The sequence below is a fragment of the Odontesthes bonariensis genome, chromosome 8 (genome assembly GCF_027942865.1).
Source record: "Odontesthes bonariensis isolate fOdoBon6 chromosome 8, fOdoBon6.hap1, whole genome shotgun sequence".
Lineage (NCBI taxonomy): Eukaryota > Metazoa > Chordata > Actinopteri > Atheriniformes > Atherinopsidae > Odontesthes > Odontesthes bonariensis.
This window is the reverse complement of record NC_134513.1, coordinates 1,757,648-1,778,434: the sequence shown is the minus strand read 5'-3', so window position 1 is coordinate 1,778,434 and position 20,787 is coordinate 1,757,648. Positions and strand designations below refer to the sequence as shown.

The following is a 20,787-nucleotide window of genomic DNA, read 5'->3' as shown; positions in this document are numbered from 1 at the left end:
GAACAAATAAAAAACTAAAAAGTGAAAAAGAACATGTTGGATCACCATGTTTCTACAGTTTGATCAATTTTCGATGTCAATGTGATGGTCCTTGTCCTGTCGTTTTTATGTATTCAGTCCATTTCTCCCACTTCCGGCAGTGTTGATCCTCTTGAGTCCTTATTTTGTAAGTCAGATGTTCCATAATATGTATTTCGTCCATAACTTTCAACCAATCTTCCTGGGATGGTGGGTCTGTCTTGTACAACTTTGTTGTAATTGCCTTTTTACAGGCTACTAACATCATTTTCAATATGTATCTATCATCTTTCAACACAACATTTTCCGTAATAACACCAAGATATAATAATGTGCAAGACTTGGATACAACATAATCCAAAATTCTGCACAAAACCAAATGAACATCTTCCCAGAATTGAGTGATTTTAGGACAGAGCCAGAACACACGTGAGTGGTTCACATTTACATCTCCACAGCTTCTCCAACACGGCTGTGATAATGAAGTATGTTTATTCCTAATTTTGGGCGTTATAAAAAATTTAATTACATTTTTCCAGCAACGTGCTGTATTTGTTTTATTAGGAAATCTTGGAAAAAGAAAATGGAAAGTGAACTTGGAGCATGAAAGACTGATAGAGAAAGTATCTAATAAAAGAGCTGCCACATGGAGCGGTGCAGACATTAATCTGGACATAATGTCGTTATCTTTCTGCTCCCTGCACACTTCAGATTTACAGAATATCACCTCAGTGTATTTTCTGCATTAATGCCGCCATCACTGAAGGTTAAAGGAGCTCAGATGCCTCTGAGCCCACAGGTCCACACCAGCTCTTAACCAGCTTAACTGGAGGTTTCTGTTTGGCACAATAATGCTTTAAGTGTGATTGTTACCATTGTTTTTCCCCGTATGCTCACATCAGATATTGATGGATGAGCGATCTGAAGGGCAGAAAGTTGTCCATCTTATGTTCTTAAACTTAAATCCTCTGCACATCTTTGCAAAGCCGGTGACTTTTCCTGATTTCAGGTTGTAAAGAAAGAAGTATTTCATCATTCTCGGATGGAGCATAGATTTCTGTTTCGTTATAACTGATGTTATGATGAATTCAAGCAATTTGAACCTAATTTATTGTGGAGTTTTTCTTCTTTTTAAGCCCCTGCATGTGAATAACATGCGACTGCAACAGGATGAGCTGTGGTCGGCGTGATTAATCTCAGTGCAACAGTTAGAAAGTGTGAACTGCAGCAGGTTGAGCAGGAAGACCTAAATCTCATTTCTGTGAAATGTTAAAGAAATATTTCCTTTTTCCCACAAGCTGTCCGTGCCCTGAATGAGAATGAGAACAGAGACTAGTCCACCACCTCACTCACACACACAACCGGACTGCATGTTTTGCACATTCTCTCGCTCACACCTCACCGCACATGCACAAATCTGCAGTTTTGCACACACAGTGTACATATCTTTAACCTGTGCACATACATATATTTACTTTACTTTACTTTATTTTGTGCTCTATTTTATTCTATATGTTTATATTTTTAATCTTATTTTGTATTTTAATCGTGCTTATATATTTTATTTGCTATTCTACTATTTTAATTTAGGATTTTTTAATTTTACTTTAACTTTCCATTAATGTTACTTTGCTACCTAGTTTATATTTTGTAGTTTATAGTTTGTATTTTATGGACGGCGGTCAAAGGTCATTTCACTGCATGTTGTACCGTGTACAACTGTGCATGTGACAAATAAAACTTTGAATCTTGAATCTTTGAATCCTAATTCGCGACTCTGCTGCTCTGCGCTTGTTCTCCAGGCAGCTGACCTCGTCCTCCAGCTGTCCTCGGCTCCAAAGCCCAAACCCGATGTCGTGGGCTTCGGGACCGTCTTCACTGACCACATGCTGACCATAGAGTGGAGCGCAGCCGAGGGCTGGCAGGCCCCCCTCATAAAGCCGTTAGGGAACCTGTCTCTGCACCCCGCCTGCTCATCACTGCATTATGGCATCCAGGTACGAAGCATCCACTCCCTCCAGCACTGTTTGAACTGTTCTCAACCTTTTTCTCTTCTCACCAGCTGTTCGAAGGCCTGAAAGTGTACCGTGGCGACGACGGCCGACTGCGCCTCTTCAGACCGATGCTCAACATGAGCCGCATGACCAACTCTGCAAAGAGAGCTTGTCTACCTGTAAGTGAAGTGAAATTTATTTATATCGCACTTTTCAGAAACAAGGCGATCCAAAGTGCTTTACAACACAAAAACGACAATCAGGAAAAAACACAGAAATACAGATACAGAACATCAATCAGGTCATTTTAGCTAACAGTAAGATTGGTATAACTATAACAGAGCAAAAGTAAATTTAGCTAACAGTAGGATTGGTATAACTATAACAGAGCAAAAGTAAATTTAGCTAATAGTAGGATTGGTATAACTATAACAGAGCAAAAGTAAATTTAGCTAATAGTAGGATTGGTATAACTATAACAGAGCAAAAGTAAATTTAGCTAACAGTAAGATTGGTATAACTATAACAGAGCAAAAGTAAATTTAGCTAACAGTAAGATTGGTATAACTATAACAGAGCAAAAGTAAATTTAGCTAACAGTAAGATTGGTATAACTATAACAGGGCAAAAGTAAATTTAGCTAACAGTAAGATTGGTATAACTATAACAGAGCAAAAGTAAATTTAGTTAACAGTAAGATTGGTATAACTATAACAGAGCAAAAGTAAATTTAGCTAACAGTAGGATTGGTATAACTATAACAGCTAAAGTAAATTTAGCTAACAGTAAGATTTGTATAACTATAACAGAGCCAAAGTAAATTTAGCTAACAGTAGGATTGGTATAACTATAACAGAGCAAAAGTAAATTTAGCTAACAGTAGGATTGGTATAACTATAACAGAGCAAAAGTAAATTTAGCTAATAGTAGGATTGGTATAACTATAACAGAGCAAAAGTAAATTTAGCTAACAGTAAGATTGGTATAACTATAACAGAGCAAAAGTAAATTTAGCTAACAGTAAGATTGGTATAACTATAACAGAGCAAAAGTAAATTTAGCTAACAGTAGGATTGGTATAACTATAACAGAGCAAAAGTAAATTTAGCTAATAGTAGGATTGGTATAACTATAACAGAGCAAAAGTAAATTTAGCTAATAGTAAGATTGGTATAACAGAGCAAAAGTAAATTTAGCTAACAGTAAGATTGGTATAACAGAGCAAAAGTAAATTTAGCTAACAGTAGGATTGGTATAACTATAACAGGTAATTTGAGTAAACTCACAAAAGCTAACAAACATGGATAAACTTTCCTCTTAAGAGGAACCATTTAAAAATATAACTAATAACAGAACGGTTGATATAATGAATGATAACAAATCTTTAAAAGACTTTCATCTGAGAGGAAATATTAAGGTTGATACAGTGGTAATAGGTCTTAATAGACCATTTATGTAAGACGGACGTGAAGAAGAGAACAGCTTATTGGAATGAGACCGTGATCATTACATCCCTTTTTGTTTTCTTCTGTCCTTTGCTGTGTTCCCTGCAGGCCTTCGATCAGTCAGAGCTGCTGGAGTGCATCAGGAGGCTGGTGGAGGTCGACCAGGACTGGGTGCCTCACTCAGACTCAGCCAGTCTGTACATCAGACCCACGTTTATTAGCACCGAGGTGAGAAACATCTCAGGCTGCTGCCGTTGCTTATGGACCTGGAGGGTTTCTAAAAGTTGGATTTTTTTGCATTTCTTTGGCTTTCTGCGACCGTGACAGCCCACTCTGGGTGTGAAGAAGCCAGCCCGCGCTCTGCTGTATGTGATTCTGTGTCAGGCTGGCTCTTACTTCAGCCCTGAGGCCGGAGGCCTCTCCCTGTGGGCCGACCCAAAGTACACCCGGGCCTGGAAGGGAGGAACCGGAGACTGTAAGATGGGCGGGTAGGTGGACACATTAAGGCGAGACACGGCGGGCAAAAACAGGGATTTTTCATGTGGCAAATTTTGAGATTTTGGGCCAGTCTACTCCTTCAACATGTGTTCTTTCAGCCTGCTATAAAGAAAACGTTGAAAACATAAATTAAAATGTTTATTTTATTACATTTTGTTTACTCGCGGCAGCACGTTTTGCACGTATTTACCAAAAAGTTAGCATTCCAACGCGCCATGCCGAGCTTCGTCTGTTTACTGAAGTCTGTCATGACCGGTATCGTTGGAAAGATTTTTCCAGTATCAATATCTCAGCCTATGGAGCACCTACTAACACCAAACTTTCCAGTTATACACTTAGCAGTATTCTGAAGATATTTATAGAAGGATTTGTTGATAAATCATTCCTGGCCTGATTTATGTGACATTATAATAAAAAAATATGGCGAAAATCCATGTTTTTTAGGCTATGGACAGTATATTTTGATTTATTAGGAAATGAAAGCAGATATCCTGAAATCCCTCTGTAATTTTCTTTTCATTTAGTGTGTAAACAAAATGAAAAAAGAATTTTGCACCTGGCTTTATCATATGTTCAGATCTATCTTCCGGAAATATATGCAAATGTGCGCATATTTAATGAGATAATGCCTCATTTGCATAATTAAACATACAAATTTCTAAAACTTGTAATACATTTTTTTTTCATACTTGTATAAGTAATCAACTGAGGGAGTTTCATGGTGATATCTGTTATTCTAAAATATTACCCTATTCACCTGTAGCGTCTGGCATTAAGACGGTAAGTGTGTGCAGATCTGCCCATAATGAGCACTCTGAAGCTGTAAGAGGTGTGTTTCTGGACTCCTGCAGGAATTATGGATGCTCTCTGTTTGCCCAGTACGAAGCAGTGGATTATGGGTGTCAGCAGGTGCTGTGGCTGTATGGAGAAGACCACCAGATAACCGAGGCAGGAACCATGAACATCTTCCTGCACTGGATCAATGAGGATGGAGGTCAGAACATGTCTGTGCGGCACCGTGTGCACCGAAAACAGTTACAAACCTGACCTCTGCTGGCAGCAAAGCTTCATTACAACAATTTAAATCACATTTTTATCATGTTCAATTCAGTTCAAGTCAGTTTAGAAACTCTGGGAACCTCAAGTGAACCTGCAGTCTGAGAGCAAAGTGCTCCTGTTGGGAAAATATCCAGCTGTGAGATCTTTAAGATGTGATGGAGCTTGGTCATTAAGAGCTTTATATGTGAGGAGAAGAATCTTAAATTATATTCTGAATGTAACAGGGAGCCAATGAAGAGAAGCTAAAACTGGAGAAATATGATCTCTGCTGTTAGTTCTCATCAGAACTCTGGCTGCAGCATTTTGGATCAGCGGAGGCTTTTCTTTCTCATCTGTTTTTTTATTGTTTTTTTTTGTTTTAAACATAATACATTTGTATACAATATTAACAGTGGAAGCACAATATGAACTCAAACCCCTTCCACCCTGTCGAGCCCCTATAATGAAATCATATATACATACATAATCACATTCATACATTCTTGTACACATAAATACACAAGGGTAGGGAATATATATATATATATATATATATATATATATATATATATATATATATATATATATATATATATATATATATATATATATATATATATATATATATATATATATATACATGCATGCATGTATACATTTAATTAAATCAGGACACTAGCACACTGGAGCTGATTAACACATCTTAGCTGGAAGTAATGGGATGAGCAGGGATAAATTGAGAATAAAGAATTTATCTGTAATCAGTTGTCGAGGTGAATAAGATTTACATGGCATGTGAGAGCAGATGGGATTGTGAAAATGAGACCTTATTGTGAAGAAAGACCCCGAAAGTGTTCGAGAACAGGTCCCCCCACACATTCAAAAACTTTTTGTATGAATTATGGATTGAGTAGCGGATCTTCTCCAGGCTCAGACGGGACATAATGTCCCCCAGACATTGAGCATGGGTGGGCGGGGCAGCATCCCTCCAGAAGAGAAGCAAACGACAAGGAACGGTGTTTATATGGAGTTAAAAGAGAATCATCTCTTCCGTTAATGCCAAAGAGAGCGATCAGAGGGTCAGGTGTAGGGTCAAGGTTTGAGGACTGTAGAAACAGTTTGGAAAACCTCTCTCCAGAACATTCCCAAACTTGGACATCAATCAATCAATCAATCTTTATTTATATAGCGCATTTCATACTACAGGCAACTCAATGTGCTTTACATAAAGACATACAGAAATACAGGTGAATAAAAACATCAATCAGGTAATTTGAGCTAACAGTAAGATTGGTACAACTATAACAGAGCAAAAGTAAATTTAGCTAACAGTAGGATTGGTATAACTATAACAGAGCAAAAGTAAATTTAGCTAACAGTAGGATTGGTATAACTATAACAGGGCAAAAGTAAATTTAGCTAACAGTAAGATTGGTATAACTATAACAGAGCAAAAGTAAATTTAGCTAACAGTAAGATTGGTATAACTATAACAGAGCAAAAGTAAATTTAGCTAACAGTAAGATTGGTATAACTATAACAGAGCAAAAGTAAATTTAGCTAATAGTAAGATTGGTATAACTATAACAGAGCAAAAGTAAATTTAGCTAACAGTAAGATTGGTATAACTATAACAGAGCAAAAGTAAATTTAGCTAACAGTAGGATTGGTATAACTATAACAGAGCAAAAGTAAATTTAGCTAACAGTAGGATTGGTATAACTATAACAGGTAATTTGAGTAAACTAACAAAAGCTAACAAACATGGATAAACTTTCCTCTAAGAGGAAGCATTTAAAAATATAACTAATAACAGAACGGTTGATATAATGAATGATAAACATGGATAAGCATTTAAAAAGCCGTTCAATGGTCCATAAATTAAATTAAAGGGGACTTGGGTAAAAAACTTTCATCTCAGAGGAAATATTAAGTTTTATACAGTGATAATAGGTCTTAATAAACCATTTGAATATGACTAAGTTTTCCTCTTAGTGAAGCATTAAGGGTAGAATGACCAATACATATGAACAAGTGAGGCTTCATCTGCTTTACATTTATTACAGCGTGGACTAAAAGGATGTTGAATTAACATGTTTCAATTTTGAATCCCGTTCATTGTCAGTCAATTCCAGATTCAGATCTTTTTCCCAGGACAATTGAATTTTTTCAAGGGGTGCTTTGCCATAGATAAAAGTTATCAGGCGTTTCTGTAATGGGTGCATACTAAGAAACGTGTCAACAACCCTGGATTCAGGTCTGCTTGGGAAGTTAGGTGTCTGGGATTTGAGAAAGTGTCTAATTTGTGAGTATCTGAAAAAATGAACCTTTTTAGCTGGAGGCTTTTCAGAGAATGTGTGGGACAGCCCAACAATAAAGAATTACAGCAGTCCAATCCTGAAGTAACAGATGCATGGAGCAGTTTTTCTGCCTCACTCTGAGACAGGATGTTCCTGATTTTAACAATATTACAAAATCAAATCAAATCAAATTTATTTATATAGCACATTTCATGTAGAAACGATTCAAAGTGCTTTACATAAAATAAAAGCATTGCAGCAGGGAGTGGAAGAAGCATTAAAATACATAAAAGAATATAAAGAGAAACAAATAAAATCATTTAAATGATTAAAAACAAGCAACAGTCCAGATAAGTTCAAAGATAGCGTGCAGATTTCATGCATAGACACATGGGTGTGACGAAGGTGAGAGCAGGCAGTCCTGGAAACCTGTTTTAGATGTGAGTCAGAGGACAGATCCTGGTCAGAAATAACTCAAGAGGTGATGAATGTTTTACTCAGAGGAGGAGCTGGCAACTCCACCGCTGGACGGCATCATTCTCCCAGGGGTCACCCGGCAGAGCATCCTGGAACTAACCAGAAAATGGGTAAGAAAGATGGACTCGCCGTCATCTGACACCTGATCAGACGAACATGCTCACTCAGCAGCTTAAAGCAGGGAGGGGCAACTTCCATGATAAGGAGGGCCAACATTTTTTCAGCACTATCATTGGAGAATCATCGAATAATTGGATATGAAAGACGCTACAAATGATTCTCAATAAGAACACATTTTATATGAATTTATGTTTATTGCACCAACATACAACTGTTTTCTGCATATAAATGCATTTTAACACGTCCTTAATAAGCAACAAAGACAAAACATTTGCTTAAAAAAAGTGCAAAAAGGAATTTGAACTCCTTCATGACAAAGAACAAAACTGAAGACGTACTCTTCTTCCCATTTTGGCTGAAAAATGCGATTTTCTCGATCAAGTTTTCTCTTTTTGCCGCTGCTGGTGGCCATGGCTCTAGGCTTTCCTATTCGCTGTTGCAGAAAGCGGCCCGGGCCCCGCTAACGTTTGCGTATGGAGCGCCCTCTATCGGTCAACAGGATAATTACAAGTTGTTTTTTTTAATTATTAAATTATTATTGATCCATTTGCGGGCCGTACTGAGTGAGGACGGCCCCCGGGCCGCCAGTTGCCCATCCCTGGCTTAAAGCATCAGCTTTAAAGCAAACGTGCACATTTGTGTCCTTCTGTGTCCTTTAAGGGTGAGTTTAAAGTGACGGAGCGCTACCTCACCATGGGCCAGCTGTGCTGTGCTCTGGAGCAGCAGCGCATCAAAGAGATGTTTGGCTCCGGCACCGCCTGCATGATCTGCCCCGTCGGACACATCGTCTACCAGGGAGAGGTAAAAAAAACACACAGGAGCAGACAAACTGTTTGCACAAATTAAAGAACAAACACGAGCTTTTGAAGCCTTCTCCAAAGAGATCTGATGGCTCACTTGTGCAGCTTCTGTTCAGCCCCCCCGTTAATGTGAGAGGGGTCACTGCTCTGATGGGCAGAACTCGTACGCAGTGGCCTTCACACGTGTGATATTTAAGATCAACAGGGAAGACGGCACTGACTGAGACACTTTAGGTTGTTTATTGCCTTAATTTGTCACCTGTTTGTCCATTTAAGAAATAGAAATAGTAAAAAACTTTATTCATCTCCCAATGGGGGAAATTCAAATTAGTCAAGTAGCTCAAAAAATTGTTAATATTTAGTATGATTGTATATTAACAACAACAATAATGATATCAATTCTAGTAAAAATACTACTACTAACTAATAATAATAATAATAATAATAATAAATGACTAAATAATCAAATCAATAAAAAGATCAATCAATTTGAGAAGAACTCAGCAGTCACTGTTAAAAAGCCAAATTTAAGTACATTAAGTACATTTAAAGCAAATTCAGCCCTTTTAGATCCGATTTGTTTCTGAAAAAACTTGTACATGTGGAAAATAAATAAAGAAAAGTTAATAGAATGTGGAAATAACAGGTATTCTGGAAGCTTCTCCAACCAGCAGATTACCTGGTGACAGGTGTATAAAAGGAGCATCCACCAGAGGTTCAGTCTTTCTCAGAGTCAGACTGTAAAGAACTTTGGACTTTCAGCATCTACAGAGCAGAATATTCAGAAGATTCAGGGAGTCTGGGGAAACCTCAGCGTGGAAAGGCAGAGGAAAGGAGTTTTCTTTGAGTTCTGGAGTTTTCTTTGAGTTTTCCTGGAGTTTTCTTTGAGTTTTCTTTGAGTTCTGGAGTTTTCTTTGAGTTTCTGAAGTTTTCTTTGAGTTTTCTTTGAGTTTCTGGAATTTTCTTTGAGTTTCTGGAGTTTTCTGGAGTTTTCTTTGAGTTTTCTTTGAGTTTTCTTTGAGTTTTCTTTGAGTTTTCTGGAGTTTTCTTTGAGTTTTCTGGAGTTTTCTGGAGTTTTCTTTGAGTTCTGGAGTTTTCTGGAGTTTTCTTTGAGTTTTCTGGAGTTTTCTTTGAGTTTTCTGGGAGTTTTCTTTGAGTTTTCTTTGAGTTTTCTTTGAGTTTCTGGAGTTTTCTTTGAGTTTTCTTTGAGTTTCTGGAGTTTTCTGGAGTTTTCTGGAGTTTTCTTTGAGTTTTCTGGGAGTTTTCTTTGAGTTTTCTGGAGTTTTCTTTGAGTTTTCTGGGAGTTTTCTTTGAGTTTTCTTTGAGTTTCTGGAGTTTTCTGGAGTTTTCTTTGAGTTTTCTGTGAGTTTTCTTTGAGTTTTCTGTGAGTTTTCTTTGAGTTTTCTGGAGTTTTCTTTGAGTTTTCTGGGAGTTTTCTTTGAGTTTTCTGGAGTTTTCTTTGAGTTTTCTTTGAGTTTTCTGGAGTTTTCTGGAGTTTGCTTTGTTTTCTTTGAGTTTTCTAGAGTTTTCTTTGAGTTTTCTTTGAGTTTTCTTTGAGTTTTCTGGAGTTTTCTGGAGTTTTCTTTGAGTTTTCTTTGTTTTCTTTGTTTTCTTTGAGTTTTCTAGAGTTTTCTTTGAGTTTTCTTTGAGTTTTCTTTGAGTTTTCTGGAGTTTTCTGGAGTTTTCTTTGAGTTTTCTGTGAGTTTTCTTTGAGTTTTCTGGAGTTTTCTTTGAGTTTTCTGGGAGTTTTCTTTGAGTTTTCTTTGAGTTTCTGGAGTTTTCTGGAGTTTTCTTTGAGTTTCTGGAGTTTTCTGGAGTTTTCTTTGAGTTTTCTGGGAGTTTTCTTTGAATTTTCTGGAGTTTTCTTTGAGTTTTCTGGAGTTTTCTTTGAGTTTTCTGGGAGTTTTCTTTGAGTTTTCTGGAGTTTTCTTTGAGTTTTTTTTTAGTTTTCTTTGTTTTCTTTGAGTTTTCTGGAGTTTTCTTTGAGTGTTCTTTGAGTTTTCTGGAGTTTTCTTTGAGTTTTCTTTGAGTTTTCTGGGAGTTTTCTTTGAGTTTCTGGAGTTTTCTGGAGTTTTCTGGAGTTTTCTGGAGTTTTCTTTGAGTTTTCTGGGAGTTTTCTTTGAGTTTTCTGGAGTTTTCTGGAGTTTTCTTTGAGTTTTCTGGGAGTTTTCTTTGAGTTTTCTGGAGTTTTCTTTGAGTTTTCTGGGAGTTTTCTTTGAGTTTTCTTTGAGTTTCTGGAGTTTTCTGGAGTTTTCTTTGAGTTTTCTGTGAGTTTTCTTTGAGTTTTCTGTGAGTTTTCTTTGAGTTTTCTGGAGTTTTCTTTGAGTTTTCTGGGAGTTTTCTTTGAGTTTTCTGGAGTTTTCTTTGAGTTTTCTTTGAGTTTTCTGGAGTTTTCTGGAGTTTGCTTTGTTTTCTTTGAGTTGTCTTTGAGTTTTCTTTGTTTTCTTTGTTTTCTTTGAGTTTTCTAGAGTTTTCTTTGAGTTTTCTTTGAGTTTTCTTTGAGTTTTCTGGAGTTTTCTGGAGTTTTCTTTGAGTTTTCTGTGAGTTTTCTTTGAGTTTTCTGGAGTTTTCTTTGAGTTTTCTGGGAGTTTTCTTTGAGTTTTCTTTGAGTTTCTGGAGTTTTCTGGAGTTTTCTTTGAGTTTCTGGAGTTTTCTGGAGTTTTCTTTGAGTTTTCTGGGAGTTTTCTTTGAATTTTCTGGAGTTTTCTTTGAGTTTTCTGGAGTTTTCTTTGAGTTTTCTGGGAGTTTTCTTTGAGTTTTCTGGAGTTTTCTTTGAGTTTTCTGGAGTTTTCTTTGAGTTTTTTTTTAGTTTTCTTTGTTTTCTTTGAGTTTTCTGGAGTTTTCTTTGAGTGTTCTTTGAGTTTTCTGGAGTTTTCTTTGAGTTTTCTGGGAGTTTTCTTTGAGTTTTCTTTGAGTTTCTGGAGTTTTCTGGAGTTTTCTGGAGTTTTCTGGAGTTTTCTTTGAGTTTCTGGAGTTTTCTGGAGTTTTCTTTGAGTTTTCTGGGAGTTTTCTTTGAATTTTCTGGAGTTTTCTTTGAGTTTTCTGGAGTTTTCCTTGAGTTTTCTGGGAGTTTTCTTTGAGTTTTCTTTGAGTTTTCTTTGAGTTTTCTTTGAGTTTTCTGGGAGTTTTCTTTGAGTTTTCTGGAGTTTTCTTTGAGTTTTCTGGGAGTTTTCTTTGAGTTTTCTTTGAGTTTTCTGGAGTTTTCTTTGAGTTTTCTGGGAGTTTTCTTTGAGTTTTCTGGAGTTTTCTTTGAGTTTTCTGGGAGTTTTCTTTGAGTTTTCTTTGAGTTTCTGGAATTTTCTTTGAGTTTCTGGAGTTTTCTGGAGTTTTCTTTGAGTTTTCTTTGAGTTTTCTTTGAGTTTTCTGGAGTTTTCTTTGAGTTTTCTGGAGTTTTCTGGAGTTTTCTTTGAGTTCTGGAGTTTTCTGGAGTTTTCTTTGAGTTTTCTGGAGTTTTCTTTGAGTTTTCTGGGAGTTTTCTTTGAGTTTTCTTTGAGTTTTCTTTGAGTTTCTGGAGTTTTCTTTGAGTGTTCTTTGAGTTTCTGGAGTTTTCTGGAGTTTTCTTTGAGTTTTCTGGGAGTTTTCTTTGAGTTTTCTGGAGTTTTCTTTGAGTTTTCTGGGAGTTTTCTTTGAGTTTTCTTTGAGTTTCTGGAGTTTTCTGGAGTTTTCTTTGAGTTTTCTGGGAGTTTTCTTTGAGTTTTCTGTGAGTTTTCTTTGAGTTTTCTGGAGTTTTCTTTGAGTTTTCTGTGAGTTTTCTTTGAGTTTTCTGGAGTTTTCTTTGAGTTTTCTTTGAGTTTTCTGGAGTTTTCTGGAGTTTGCTTTGTTTTCTTTGAGTTGTCTTTGAGTTTTCTTTGTTTTCTTTGTTTTCTTTGAGTTTTCTAGAGTTTTCTTTGAGTTTTCTTTGAGTTTTCTTTGAGTTTTCTGGAGTTTTCTGGAGTTTTCTTTGAGTTTTCTGTGAGTTTTCTTTGAGTTTTCTGGAGTTTTCTTTGAGTTTTCTGGGAGTTTTCTTTGAGTTTTCTTTGAGTTTCTGGAGTTTTCTGGAGTTTTCTTTGAGTTTCTGGAGTTTTCTTTGAGTTTTCTGGGAGTTTTCTTTGAATTTTCTGGAGTTTTCTTTGAGTTTTCTGGAGTTTTCTTTGAGTTTTCTGGGAGTTTTCTTTGAGTTTTCTTTGAGTTTTCTGGAGTTTTCTTTGAGTTTTCTGGAGTTTTCTTTGAGTTTTTTTTTAGTTTTCTTTGTTTTCTTTGAGTTTTCTGGAGTTTTCTTTGAGTGTTCTTTGAGTTTTCTGGAGTTTTCTTTGAGTTTTCTGGGAGTTTTCTTTGAGTTTTCTTTGAGTTTCTGGAGTTTTCTGGAGTTTTCTGGAGTTTTCTGGAGTTTTCTTTGAGTTTCTGGAGTTTTCTGGAGTTTTCTTTGAGTTTTCTGGGAGTTTTCTTTGAATTTTCTGGAGTTTTCTTTGAGTTTTCTGGAGTTTTCCTTGAGTTTTCCTTGAGTTTTCTGGGAGTTTTCTTTGAGTTTTCTTTGAGTTTTCTTTGAGTTTTCTGGGAGTTTTCTTTGAGTTTTCTGGAGTTTTCTTTGAGTTTTCTGGGAGTTTTCTTTGAGTTTTCTTTGAGTTTTCTTTGAGTTTTCTGGAGTTTTCTTTGAGTTTTCTGGGAGTTTTCTTTGAGTTTTCTGGAGTTTTCTTTGAGTTTTCTGGGAGTTTTCTTTGAGTTTTCTTTGAGTTCTGGAGTTTTCTTTGAGTTTTCTTTGAGTTTCTGGAGTTTTCTGGAGTTTTCTTTGAGTTTTCTGGGAGTTTTCTTTGAGTTTTCTGGAGTTTTCTTTGAGTTTTCTGGAGTTTTCTTTGAGTTTTCTGGGAGTTTTCTTTGAGTTTTCTGGAGTTTTCTTTGAGTTTTCTTTGAGTTTTCTGGAGTTTTCTGGAGTTTGCTTTGTTTTCTTTGAGTTGTCTTTGAGTTGTCTTTGTTTTCTTTGTTTTCTTTGAGTTTTCTAGAGTTTTCTTTGAGTTTTCTTTGAGTTTTCTTTGAGTTTTCTGGAGTTTTCTGGAGTTTTCTTTGAGTTTTCTGTGAGTTTTCTTTGAGTTTTCTGGAGTTTTCTTTGAGTTTTCTGGGAGTTTTCTTTGAGTTTTCTTTGAGTTTCTGGAGTTTTCTGGAGTTTTCTGGAGTTTTCTTTGAGTTTCTGGAGTTTTCTGGAGTTTTCTTTGAGTTTTCTGGGAGTTTTCTTTGAATTTTCTGGAGTTTTCTTTGAGTTTTCTGGAGTTTTCTTTGAGTTTTCTGGGAGTTTTCTTTGAGTTTTCTGGAGTTTTCTTTGAGTTTTCTGGAGTTTTCTTTGAGTTTTTTTTTAGTTTTCTTTGTTTTCTTTGAGTTTTCTGGAGTTTTCTTTGAGTGTTCTTTGAGTTTTCTGGAGTTTTCTGGAGTTTTCTTTGAGTTTTCTGGGAGTTTTCTTTGAGTTTTCTTTGAGTTTCTGGAGTTTTCTGGAGTTTTCTGGAGTTTTCTGGGAGTTTCTGGAGTTTTCTTTGAGTTTTCTGGGAGTTTTCTTTGAATTTTCTGGAGTTTTCTTTGAGTTTTCTGGAGTTTTCTTTGAGTTTTCTGGGAGTTTTCTTTGAGTTTTCTGGAGTTTTCTGGAGTTTTCTTTGAGTTTTTTTTTTAGTTTTCTTTGTTTTCTTTGAGTTTTCTGGAGTTTTCTTTGAGTGTTCTTTGAGTTTTCTGGAGTTTTCTTTGAGTTTCTGGATCACGGCCCAGTTCTCTGGACACCAGCTCAGCTCAGATGGACAGAAAGACAGTGGACACGTGTTCTGTGGGCAGATGAGTCCACCTTTCAGCTGCTTCTGGGAAAAACTGCTGAGAAAGAGCATCCAGGCTGTTCTCAGAGAAAGGTTTAAAGCCAGCGTCTGTGATGGTGTGGGGGGGCATCAGGGTCCGTGGCAGGGAGGGCTTCATCTGTGTGAAGGTGTGGGGAGGCATCAGGGTCCGTGGCAGGGAGGGCTTCATCTGTGTGAAGGTGTGGGGGGGCATCAGGGTCCGTGGCAGGGAGGGCTTCATCTGTGTGAAGGTGTGGGGGGGCATCAGGGTCCATGGCAGGGAGGGCTTCATCTGTGTGAAGGTGTGGGGAGGCATCAGGGTCCGTGGCAGGGAGGGCTTCATCTGTGTGAAGGTGTGGGGGGGCATCAGGGTCCGTGGCAGGGAGGGCTTCACCTGTGTGAAGGTGCCCCTGATGCAGAGCTGGATGTTGGAGTTCTGGAGAGACAGATGCTGCCATCCAGGTGGCGTCTTTTCCCGGGAGGACGACGCCAGACCTCATTCTGCAGGACTTCCAGCAGCTTCATCCACACAGAGTGTGTGAGCTCCACCGGCCTGCCTGCAGCCCACATCTGTCCACATCTGTCCACATCTGTCCACATCTGTCCACATCTGTCTGCTGCTGAACATGTACGGAGCATCATGAAGAGGAGAACCAGGCAACAACAACCAGGGACTGCTGAGTAGCTGGAATCTGGGATTCAGCCAGAACTCCTGAAATCAGTTTTTAAATGAGCTATTTTATTAATAACCTCAGACACTTCCTGCTGAAGTTTAGTTTAACTTTCCATCTTTCGGCGTATTTGAGACTTAAATATGCAGATAAATCCCATTTTCTTACTTACTGGTGATAAAAGGAGCGGTTTTCTGCTTCCAGATCATTTGAAGAAAGTTTTAAAATTCAAATTATCTTATAAAAACATTGCACCGTCTCCACTTTATTAACTTTTTCAAATAAAAATATTCGATTTGAACACAAAGTAGCTGAACAGTTGTTAAACGTTGGTTCTAACCTTGATTAATGATGCCAGCGGTCTCCTGTGACCACACGGGCAGCTGTTATCTCTTTAAAGGGCAGCCGGAGCCCCGTGGCCTCTCGCTTTAACTCCATAATGAGCTTACATAATATCCAGCGCGTTCTTCTCACTTATTTCTTTTGGGAGGTTTGTGGCGAGGATTAAATTATTCAAATTGTGTGTTTTTAGAACTTGCACATTCCCTGTCAGGATGACGCCTCACAGCTGACTTCACGGATTGCAAAAGAATTAACGGATATTCAGGTTGGTGCACACACACACACACACACACACACACACACACACACACACACACACACACACATCGAGCGATAAAGCTTCACAAACAGGCCGACGCCTCAGCTTAGCAGCAGCTGGTTGAACATCTGGGTTCTTTACTCCACCGTCACCTCCAGGATTCAGCTTCCACAGACTGAAATGTTGAATCTGAAGTCTTATTTGAAGCGAAGGTGAAGTCCTGAGCACAATGCGCAGAGAAAAGCCCTTAAACCAAAGTAAATATCACTAATTTGAATGATAAATACAGCTGATAAAAGCCAACACCTCAGCAGTACCCGCCTCCCACATATTAACTTATCTTATTACAGCTCTGTTATCTGAGTGGTTATTATGTTACTCAGTTAAACAGAATTATCAAGTAATTACTTTCTGAATAAAACCCAGTCGGTCCTTATTTATCGCACTTATTGTACATCAATAAGTGAGATAATGGCCAACAGGCTGCTCAGCCGTGCAGGTTTACACGGATTCATAACGTTTTTAGCTGAAGGCCTGATTTTGTGTTCATAAGTGTGAGATGTATCGCTGACTTTCTGTTATCGGGTGGTGCGGTGAGCCCGTTTGTAAGCGTGCGAGTCTGAATGTGATCGTTGTTTCCTCACGTTCGCTGGGATCCACTCACAGACGGGAGCGGTGAAAACCGAGAGGTGATGAGAAGAGTGAAACTCAGTGAGCTTATTAAGAGTGAGAGGCAGCCGGGAACTCAAGTAAGTGGAAAAAATGACCAAAACCGAACTCTGAATGAGACGTAAGGAACTAAACCAAAACCATGCCGCTCAGTTATCGTTCAGTAGATGAGACGGGCGTCTAATGACCTAATTATTACGTCATGTTTGGCGAATAAAGACCACACATTAACTGTTTTTTTTTTAAACATTTCTTTATTAAGGTTTTGTTCTTTTATACAAACACACAACAACCCCAAACCCAAGGCACAAACTGAAATAATACAGAAAGTCTCCCCTGAAAGCATGAGCTCTGTAAGTGTCCACCTAATATAAAGGAATAAAGTCTCTGAAGACAGAAAGTCCTTGTTGTGTGCTCCAAAAACAACGCAAATGTATGTTCCAAGACACATTACGTATTATGTCAAGCTGATTAATGCCTCAGCCTCAATGCATTACACACAAACAAAAGCAATCGGTAAAGAACTGATAAAGTTGTGGGTTCTTTGAAGGGGAAAAGAAAAATACATATATACATACAAATTTAATAAATTAAAATAAAAACAAACCAATAATGATAATAATAATAAATTAGAATAGAATAAAATAAAATAAAGATTCCAACAGTATCCCAGCCTTCTACTTTAATATTATTATTTTCAAGAAAGTCGCAAAATATGTACCAAATCTTCCAAAACTTAACTGTTTACTTGTTGTTGGAGCAACAGATTCCAAGCGTGACATTAATGTAAAGTAGTTTTTACAGACAGTTTAACTGTGTTGAATTAAAATGACTTTCTAACATAAAGACGAAGCTTCTGCTGCAACAACTCGGCCTGATTTGCTTCCCCGTCAGAGTCGGATTGTTCGGCTTCCTTCTGCACCTTTCAGGTTACTTTGGGCTTTTATGCAGTGACATCATCCCACGCTGCAGTCTTATTTGTAGGTTTTAGCAGCTTCCACACTGCAGAGTGATGAGTAGAAATATCTGACACTGTCTTTGGTGTCACCTCTGGAGGAGTCCTTCTCTTACTGCTCGATGAGAACTCAGTTTTCAGCCCCAGGTGTCACAGTTTTAAACCTGCATTCTTTAAAACGGCCAGCAGAGGGCGGCATCTCTTTTTGAATGACAGAGGTAGTTTGTGCAGAGCAGCCTCTCCTTATGGCTGGTGGGAAGGTGGAAATGGATCATCCAACATTGCCAGCTTCCAAGTGATTTATCGTGCTGCTTTAGAAACTGCGTCGACAAATCAGTGGAACTGGATGTGGGAGAAGTTGGATGATGGAACTGCAGGCTGCAGCCAGACTAGTTTTCATTCTGTGTGTCTCAGTCGGTAGCTTCAACTCGTACTTAATGCAGCATCATTTAGACTTTTGAGTGTTAAAGTAAACTAAATTTAGGCTAAGTATGTGTCTCAAGTTGCTAATTAATGTGGGGATGGTTTTCTGTGGTTCTCAATCAGATCGCTCGTCCAAAACTCGATGTTTTAGAGCCAGAGGTGATGTCATCGTGGTTACATCTCTCTCTTAAACGTAGTCGGTCTCATACAGCAGCGGTATGTAACGCTAATTCACCATAAATCCATATTTTAGGTTGGTCTCCTGGTGTCGTCTGTTAAATGCAGCTTTCTTTTTCTCACTGGGCCTTTTCCCCTTTGCAAAGAAACTTTCCAAAGACTGTTTTTTTTTACTCATTTTGCTAGCTTTTGGGTTTAATATTAGCATTAATGTGTCACGTGACCGAGACGAGCATCTTTGACACGTGTCAAGAGTGAGTCACAGACGGAGGTAACGGAGAGAATTCGGTCATTTTTCAAAATAAAACGGAAATAATGTAAGTTATTGATTCTTTCTGTACCAAACCGTTGGGGACCGCTGTCATACTGAACTTTTAAGGGACTTGGACCTCGTAGGAGACGCTGGGTCAGACGTCTGCAGACTTCACTCGGTGCTACACTTCTTTGTGGCTTCATAGACACGCTGAAATATGTCGAGATCTTACTGCAAATTCCTTTAGAAGCATGAAATTTCAACATTTTACTTGCAGTTGGGGTTAATTTCTGACCGAGTTTGCTTTGGATGCTGCAGTATTTCCACCTTCTTGATCTCAGTAACATCCTCTGCACTCTTTGATTGGTTCATGTGCTTATCTCTCTCTCTGCTCTCTATATTATTTTCCTTTCTTTTTCTTCTTTCTATTTAGTCTTGTCTTAGGCAGGCAATTAGCATATCTACTCTCGTAATCATCCAGGACTTGTGTGCGAGGCTGATCAAGTATGTGCTATGAATGCAACAGCCTGAAAAGCGATAACATCCTCCTTTTGTCCAGAGAGAGTAAGCTGCAGAGAGCGACAGTCGCTGGCCTGATGTTGGAGCATGGAGAGCTGGAGATAGGGCCAAGACAAGCTCCTGAATCCTCTCATTAAGCTTGTTGTAATTGCACAAACCCAATTATTGCCTCAGCCTTTTGTGATCTTCAAAGCCAAGATGCTGCAAATGAAGCCTTGAACAAGTGGGAGAGGAGGAGGGAGAAGATTTGAGGGGGATGGGGGGTGGGGGGGCAGCAAAGCTTAATGAACAATAAAATCGACAAAACGCTGGAAAACGCTGCGCTCCTTCTGCAGCGCCGTTAAATCTGTTGACATTTCATTTGTAGGAAAGCAGTACAGTGCCTCCTCTCTCCTGAAGACAACATTGTGCAACAAACAAACGAGTGGTCTGAGGCAGCAGATGAAAGATGGGTTTACTAAGTCGCCCTGCTGTTCCTCTTTCAAGTTAATTAGAAATCACATTCTTTTGTTTCCCCTTCGCGGGCGTTTATTTACTTTCTCACTTCGACCATTAGAACAAATTTGCAACATGAGACGCAAATAATTGGATTTGTCTCTGCGGCTGTCACGGATTGGGGAGCATTTTGTTTTGATTTTTATTATAGTTCCTGTTTCTCTGTTGTGTTTGGTTCTGCCGCTGACTCCAGTTTGCTCACGGATATTTGAGTTTGTTTTTTCATTTGTGTTTTGCTCGCAATTAAGCCGAGGCGAGCGGGAGAAGTTTAGTGCTTAGTTGGGCGAGATTGTTTATTTTTTTTTGTTTTTTTTATTTCTTGGGAAGAAAAATATTGTCACGTAACCTTTTCAAAACCTTTTTGTTTCTCCAGTATGGCCGCTCACCCAGCGACTGGACTTTCCTGGTGTAGGAGGGATGAAGGACAACAAAACAGCCAGAGACACACGCTTACACATGTGGTAACAAGCAAGCAATCTGTGTAATATTTGGACTGAATGTGCAGCAGAACTTGAGCTGCCGCTAAAAGAAACGCCGCTTTACTCTTTTCAAAACCTAAATTAAAGACAAATGCACAACTGTCCAAAGTAATTACCAAAAGTAGGCTGATGTCTCATGCAATACTGCACAATAACTTTCAGCAACTCTGTAACCACGACCGGTTATCCTCCTTTTTGCTTGCTTTTTACAACCAAAATGTTAGCCGAGGCTTTGATGCAACATGTAAAGGGCTCTGAAACAGTTTTATATTCTAATGTAACGCACATGTAAGAATTAAAAAGCTGCTGGGAACTGATATGAACTTGTGGGTCTGGTTCTTACATGTAGAAAACAGGGGATCGCAGTATTTTAGGAGATAGCGCTGCAGCTAGGCGTTAGCTTAGCGTGAAATCTGGAAACGAGCTAGCTTGGCTCTGTCAGCCTAAAAATGATGCGCTCTCTCTACAGATTGACAAAACTTCAGAGAATAGTTCTGCATGTAGCCCCCATAAAACCTTCCACTTTGGTAGAAGTGAATCCATTGAGACATTTCACATATATTTGCTTTTTGTAAACCTTTGGATGGATCCACTCGGGCTATAACGCCACAAAGCAAAACGGTTCAACTCTTCCATTCAGATTCAGACATAAGAGTATTATCAGTTCTCTTCTCGTGCTTCAGACTGTATAAGCACAGTGTGAATAAACAGAATAGGGTGCATTCTTTCTTATAGGAAAACCATTTCGAGGCCCTTTTAGTGAGGCTTTACATGAAAATGTTACATACGTCCTTTTTGGTTCGACTTAATACAATAAATTTATAGATTTTCTTCTCCCTGCGTCCATCAGCTCCGTTTTTATTATGTGGAAGCTGTTTTTTTTTCATAAAGCAATGTCCCAGAAAATGATGCTTTGAATAAAATTCAATGTATGTGTGTGTTCTGGAGCTTATTTTACCTTGGAGCAACAAGACAGTTGTCTTCAACTTAGGTACAGGAAGCTCTGGAAGCATGGGCGTCGCACCCGTGGGGGATGGGGGGGTTTCGACACCCCCACTTTTACAGCAAGATG

At 38.3% G+C, this 20,787-nt stretch overlaps 1 protein-coding gene across 1 annotated transcript; it reads left to right on the top strand.

Annotated features, from left to right (window-relative positions):
- Nucleotides 1-1,889: 1,889 nt before the first annotated feature.
- bcat1 (branched chain amino-acid transaminase 1, cytosolic) lies at nucleotides 1,890-19,648 on the top strand. Its single transcript, XM_075472446.1, has 9 exons — nucleotides 1,890-2,015; nucleotides 2,081-2,191; nucleotides 3,566-3,685; nucleotides 3,785-3,945; nucleotides 4,807-4,949; nucleotides 7,795-7,880; nucleotides 8,551-8,691; nucleotides 15,677-15,751; nucleotides 19,610-19,648. The coding sequence occupies exons 1-9, from the start codon at nucleotides 1,905-1,907 to the stop codon at nucleotides 19,646-19,648; spliced, it is 987 nt and encodes a 328-aa protein (XP_075328561.1). The 5' UTR covers nucleotides 1,890-1,904.
- The last annotated feature ends 1,139 nt before the right edge of the window (nucleotides 19,649-20,787 follow it).